Here is a 6,680-nt window from a genome sequence, read left to right as displayed (position 1 = left end):
ACACAGAACGATAAGGACTGAATGCTCCAGTACACTCGGATTGAAATTTAATTTGGCATTTCTCCAAAGGCTGTCAAAAGTTTTTCAGGCAAAAGATGAGGAGAATGGCTGAGGAGGTGGACGTGTGGCAGCCAGTTTGAGCTTTTCAAAATCAGATATAGAAACATTAAAACGTTCTCTGCAAGTGGCTGTTACTCACCGCCGTGTGGTACTGGCACCTTTATGTTGTGCTCTGTAGCATACTATGACTTTTTATTTGTGTAGAGGCACTTTGCAGTCGCTACTAGGTTCACATCAGGTTTACTGGATGATTGATACCGGCCCTAAATCAACTGAATTACCCAGGAGGCACTCCTTGACGCCCTCCTTTCTGTCCCTTTCTCTAATCTAAGTAACGAGGGGAAATACAGTATCAGGGGATTTCAAAAGCTAGTTGCATAGAGCAAGTACAAGTACAGTTAAGGTGATGTGCCAGCTGGCCGATGCATCTTTTGTTCTGCCTGGGTCTCGCTGTGTTATGTAACTTTGTGCCTGACAAACGTGGCATTGACATTCAAATATCCAGGAAGTTAGATAGTCAAGATGAGGGGTTCCTTAAGTGGGGGTCCCGAGGCCCCAAGGGAGGTGTCGCAGAATGGACTTGGGCTTCATGCATAGTGCCCATTAGCTGAGATCAACACTGAAACACAGTCCATTCATCCATTGTCTATACATCTTAATCCTCACAAGGGTGTGGTCGGGCTGGAGCCTATCCCAGCTGACTCAGGGTGAAGTCAGGGGGCCAAGTCAGGGGACACAGTGGACAGGTCGCCAGTCTATCACAGGGCTACACTTAGAGACAGACAACCAAGCACAATTAGACAGTTTAGAATCACCAGTTAACCTCAACATGTTTTTGGACCTTGTGGGAGGAAAGTGAAGTGTATAAGTCAGTACTTTGCACTTGACAGCAACAGTGTTCACTCATAGGCTACATGGGGATTTAGACTGATGTGTTCTGCTTTCATCCTGTAGTAAACTGTTATATGTAAAAATCATATCATGGTTGTCAGGTTGATCTCTTCCTTTTTGTTTTGCCCGTGTTGGGATACATCTATTTGTAATGTTTCAGTCACCTCCGGGGATAGTGGGGGTCGCCAGTCTCAGGAAGCCCTGGTCTAGATCGTCTTTATAAACTTGCTGCAGACATGCTTTTATCCATAAATGTGCAATATGTTAAACACCTAAGTCCAGTATTATATTACAGTCTACCTCGCTGCTACACAGGGCTTACTTTGACTTATATTCTGCTCCTGTTTTTGTTGTTTTTTGTACTTGTGATTTATTCTTTAAAAACAGGGACCTGAGTTCTTATTTCATGGTATGTGAATGTGAGCTGGCATGACATTAGAGTTCCTTAAATCTCTTCATATGTTTGTGCACAAAATAAAACTTACCCCACATTTTCGGGGACCATTCCAATAAATATATGGTCATCACACATTTAAAAATAACACAATGACTCTCTAGTCTCACAAGGACTAATAAGAACTCTTGTATAATGTTGTGAGCATTGGACTAACAACCAATGCTTAGTGTTATACTTTATTTTTTTCCACATTTTACATGATCTAAAATGTTTTATTTATGTTTGTGTATATGAAGGTTCTACATTGGTCTGTATACTTATTCTCAGGCCCATAGATGGACAAAGAGTTTTAAAGGACAGAGGATTGTCGTGGGGGTGCTGGACTTTGTGGCAAATGGTTTACATAGCACATGGGTCAGGTAGGAGTGTCTCCAAGTAGGTCAGGGCTGGAAATACAAGACACAAAGGGCTTCCTGAGCCGATGACTTCATTTGCATCACACGCTGAAGCTGGTGTTCATAGTCAATGAAGTCTTACTGTAATAATTAAAACAGTTCAAATGGTTGGAGTACCAACACTTTTTTTTTGTCCCTCTTCAGACACTGCTATCAAGTCTGGAAACATCTCACACTGCAAAGATAGGAGAAGTTATAAATGGGGAATCGGTTGCATGCTTGCACCATAGCATGTTTTTCCCAAAACAGGTTGCTTTGAGCTGTTGAGTACAGCCATTGACCAGGATCCTCCAGGTATTGTTCTGTAAATGTGTCAGTGCCAGAGACACACCGGAGCCATACGTGTGATCATCAGCCTGCCCCATTTGCTTTGAAGGTATAAAGGGAAGGTGGTCATTAGGAAGACAAGCAGCACTTTAACATCTGCAGATAACTGCACTGACGATTTGCATTTGTGTACGCTGCAAAAACAACACTTTTCCTACAGCTTTCAGGGCGTGACACAGGATTAGGAGCCAAATTCTGAGATGTTTTGTCCAAGCGCCCAAATACTGATGCATCATAGTCCAACTTTCTGCGTGCAGTATTTTATCCTCTGTGTTTAAAAAAGAAAGAAAGCACAAACTCTGCAACTAAAACAACCTGAACATGCGTACAGGTAATAGGCTTTATGAATGAAAAGAGGTAGCTAACATAAATTAACAGATAGTAACGGACTGTTCAGTTAGTGGCAGAAACTAAACCAAGACGGACACCTAGTGGAGAAACTGAGTAATGAGAAAGAAAGCTGCACAATGCATCTGGGTTTTAAGAAAAAGAAAAGAATAGGAAAGAATAAGAAAACAAAGAATATTAACTGTCAAAATGTGTGTTTTAGCTTTTAAAATGTAATCATAATAATTTCCAATCAAGTCCAGTATACTTGGTCTGGATTAAAAAAATGTTCTGATTGCTATGAATTATATTGTAATAAACAAAAATGTGAGTAATGTGAAAACCTTTTCTCTCCTGACAGAGCTGAAGAGCTGCTGCAGCGCTACATGATTTATTATATGGATCTACACATACTATAGGAGTAAACATGCTGACGGCTACTTTCTGTGTACCGTCTTCGGTTAATTGATTGCTTTGGGCTGTGTGGCTTTTGTATCGGATTGCTTGGGGCTAAAATCCAGAACTCTTTACACATGAGAATCTGTATTTAGTTAGGAATAGTTTGTATTGTAACACAGGGACTTTTTTTCTTTCCTGTTGTTGTGTGCCTAGAGCTGAATCCAAGTGTTTCTCTGCAGGAACACAGCAGCTTAGTGACTTTCAAAGAGACAACAATTGACTCATTTTAATGAGTTTATTGCTGATTTAATTATTTCTGATTAAGTAATGTTTTATGCAATGAAACACCTTCACACTTGTGAATCACTAAGCATTAACTTGAGGCAAACACTAGAGGGCAGTCTCTCATAAACAGTGATGCAAAGCTTCAAAGAAGCCTAAACTCACACATCTGTGGACACCTGATGGAAACACCAACTGCTCAGTTCCCCTCAAAGATGACAAATAAATACCTTTAGAGTAGCTCTTGTGATGTCTAGTGGCCTCTATCTAAGGTTGTAACTTCATTGCAATTCATGACAAAAGAGTTCAGTTTCTCTTAACTCATTTCAGCATTTCCCTCAAAAGGAAGATTTACAGTTTAGGTTGGTGAGAGGAAAGGCAGCAAAACCTTCAATAACTAACACAGACGTTTAAGTTGAAGATCACAAAATACTAAATAACTAAATAACTGCAAGTCTAAGTCTAGTCATGAGCTGCTTTATTCATCCTTTATTGTCACCTAACTCCTTTGTGTTTGCGTGTGAGACGTGGCCACACAGCACCAGGAAATACTGAACTGAAACCTCAAGAACACACCACACAAACCTGTATAAACTCAAATCAGATCTGCACTTAAATGATATTCAACAGGGAAAATATGCAACAGCAGACATGACGTAGTTGTAAAAGTAGGTTTATTTTGGAGCACTTAAGCCCAATTTTTAAATTTTTAAAAAAAAAAGCATTTGTGTTTCAAGTACAACAGTTCATCCGTCAGTTGGATGAACAGTGGATTTCTTCATTCTTAAAAAAAACAACAAACAAGGATCCATTTTTCATCATAAAATACATATCTGCATCTCGAAAAGCAATGAGATGTAAGAATAAACAAAAACAACATTTCAATTGGAGTCTGAGCGACTCTGTTGTCTGGGATCCTGAACATCAGTACCTGAATTTGTTTGCGTTGCTCAAGCAAACCTTCACAATCAACAAATCAACAAAACAACAAAACCAAACAAAAATGTCTCAAATATAGGCAAAGCCTGCAATGCTTAGAAAAAAAATCAAAAGTGTGGTCTATAAAAAAAGCCACGAAAAAAAGTTTCAAAAAATATGTACAAAAAAATCCATTGCAATCCTGACCTGATCTGAGTAGTATCAAAGGTATAAGATGTAAACATTGCAAAAAAAAAAAAAAGAAGAAAAAATAAAAAGAACGTACAATTTACAATGTGTACAAAAGACAGGGTCCTGCCCACACTCTCAGTAAGGCACTCAGCAGCAACCAATAACTTACTTAAAACAGAGTGAGGAAATGTTTTAAATACTAAACTACTATAACTTAGCCAGGGTTGTGGTATGCACAACAACCACTGGAGGCACTTTACTCTGCTGGATATGATGCACTATTGTAAAAACTCAATATGGTTGCCAAGGTACTCAACTCTGCCAAAGTCCCACATCTGCTCAGGCCTGCAGAGGACTGCTGTGCTACAGTCTTTCTGTGACCAACGATGGGGACGTCTCATTCTTCTTCTGGATGCTGACCACGATCCCAAAAGGGAAACGTGGAAGTGTCCTTAAAATGCTCATCTCATCTCAATGCTCAGTGTGGCCTACATGTGCCTCTTCATGTGGAGAGCCAGGTGATCTGAGCGGGAGAAGGCACGCTCACAGAGGTGGCACTGGAAGGGTCGGTGCCCAGTGTGCTTCCTGAAGTGGCGGGTCAGCTCATCTGACCTGGCGAACTTCCAGCCGCAACCTTCCCAGTTACAGTGGTAGGGCTTCTCACCTGAGAGATACAAACACAAGACGTTAGATAACAGGAATAAACACACACAACACAAAATAATCACAACAGGTAGTTGACAGAGAAGGATGCTAGGTTCAAATGTTCTCACCTGTATGCGTTCTCATGTGAGCCTTGAGGTGGGAGCTCTTTGTGTATGTTTTCCCACAGCCGGGAAACTCGCAGTTGTGTGTGGCAGCACGTTTTCTGGCCCACGACCTGCGGCCTCGCTTCTGCTTGATGCCACCCGCCTCATCATGCGCGTAGAACTCCATCAACGATGGCGACGAGGGAGGAGTGAGCATCATCCCCTGCAGAGATGAGGGGCGGTGCTGCTGGTGAACCTGGACTGGCTCTCTGCGCATGTTGTATTGGCCTTGAAACTGTGGCACGCTCTGCTGTGCGTACTGAGGGTGATACGGCACGTACTGATTCTGGACCTGGCGTTGATTTGGAGGAAGATGTGAGCTCATATTCATTTGCACGGTGCGTCCCTGAGGTGGGGCATGCTGCATAGGGTGTGCAACGAAACCCTGCAGCACACCTGGAACTGTAGCTTGGTGGTGCGTAAAAGCTGGTGGAGGCATTGCGCGCATCTGGGGCTTGTCATACGCTTGTTCCATAAAGTTCCCACCGACTGCAGCCATCATGCAAGACTGATCCACGTGCTCGGTTTTAATTTTGTATCCAATCGAAGAAGGCGTTGTGGCCACTTGGAGATGAGCGGGAGCAGCTGGAACGTGGTTTAAAGCTCGCAATTCCGTGTACTCCCTCCCTTCTCTCTGCTTGTCGGATGAACTCTCCCCCGGGTAGCCCATGTCAGTGTTGAGAAGCTCCGCCATCAGACTGTGCACCGGGCTGGAGCCTGTGAAGCTCACACTGCCGTGGTAGCCCTGTGCAACCAGATGAGAAGGAGGGTGGTCGCTGCACTCTGACACAGAAGCTAAGCTCTCAGGCGAGTCGGGCAGAGAATACGCGTTCTGCTGCTGCTGCGGCGGCTGCTGCTGCTGCTGTGGCTGTAAAATATTCCCATTGGCGTTGTTTGCAGAATCAATGGAATCAATGGTGTTTGACAAAATAAAATCGATATCCAAAAATTTTGCCAACTCGTCGTCATCTTTGGGGGGTAAAGCTGGAGATTGCACGATGCTGAACTCCACTTGTATGCGCGGGTTCTCTGCACCACCTGTTGCGCTGCTCTGCACACACTCATCCAACAGCTGTAAAGACGGGAAACATAAAATTAGTCAAAGCTTTAACAGCAATCAGAATCAAATCTAGTCTCCAAATACAATAACACTGATAAAAACATTCAAATTTAAACGCTTTACTTACATCATCCATCGTGTTGACGCTTGGGAACGGTGTCACAGCAGGCATCAGTGCTCCAGCCACAGCCATGCTGAACTCGTCGTGTGAAAGAAGCAGGAGTTTAAAAATCCAAACTGGAAAATGCTCGTATCTCTGTGTCCATAGAGCGTCTGTTTCCTAGATCCGACAGCTGAAAAGCGTTCCAGGATTCAGGATGTGAGTATGAGCGGCGGAGTCTTTTATACCTGCTCACCGGAGGGGGGCGGGGCTTTGCTGCCTCCCCCCTTCCCGCCTCCTCCCCCCCAAGCAGCCACACCGCAGTCAAGAGTGCAAACAAATAAACCAACACCAAGGTGCGGAGAACAGGTTCGTTTAAGGTTCATGAAAACCAACCGAAGAATTTGTCTGTACAAGATTTCTTATTGCTCCCCAAATGAAACAAACGCTTTTCAGAACAAAT

At 43.1% G+C, this 6,680-nt stretch overlaps 1 protein-coding gene across 1 annotated transcript; it reads right to left on the bottom strand.

Moving 5' to 3' along the window:
- Window positions 1-3,795: 3,795 nt before the first annotated feature.
- Window positions 3,796-6,429, bottom strand: klf17 (Kruppel like factor 17). Its single transcript, XM_008302386.1, has 3 exons — window positions 6,245-6,429; window positions 5,022-6,129; window positions 3,796-4,912 (listed from the first exon to the last, which is right to left on the bottom strand). The coding sequence occupies exons 1-3, from the start codon at window positions 6,308-6,310 to the stop codon at window positions 4,737-4,739; spliced, it is 1,350 nt and encodes a 449-aa protein (XP_008300608.1). The 5' UTR covers window positions 6,311-6,429; the 3' UTR covers window positions 3,796-4,736.
- Between the last annotated feature and the right edge of the window lie 251 nt (window positions 6,430-6,680).

The sequence above is a fragment of the Stegastes partitus genome, unplaced genomic scaffold, assembly GCF_000690725.1.
Source record: "Stegastes partitus isolate 25-593 unplaced genomic scaffold, Stegastes_partitus-1.0.2 Scaffold1805, whole genome shotgun sequence".
In the NCBI taxonomy this organism is placed as follows: domain Eukaryota; kingdom Metazoa; phylum Chordata; class Actinopteri; family Pomacentridae; genus Stegastes; species Stegastes partitus.
Note: the sequence above shows the minus strand (reverse complement) of the source record. Positions and strands in the feature narration are given on the sequence as shown.

Coding starts and splice junctions, on each gene's coding strand:
- klf17 (XM_008302386.1), bottom strand. CDS start 6,310: ATGGCTGTGGCTGGAGCACTGATGCCTGCTGTGACACCGTTCCCAAGC. Junction 6,130..6,244: donor GCGTCAACACGATGGATGAT/GTAAGTAAAGCG, acceptor CCGTCTTTACAG/CTGTTGGATGAGTGTGTGCA. Junction 4,913..5,021: donor TCACATGAGAACGCATACAG/GTGAGAACATTT, acceptor TGTATCTCTCAG/GTGAGAAGCCCTACCACTGT.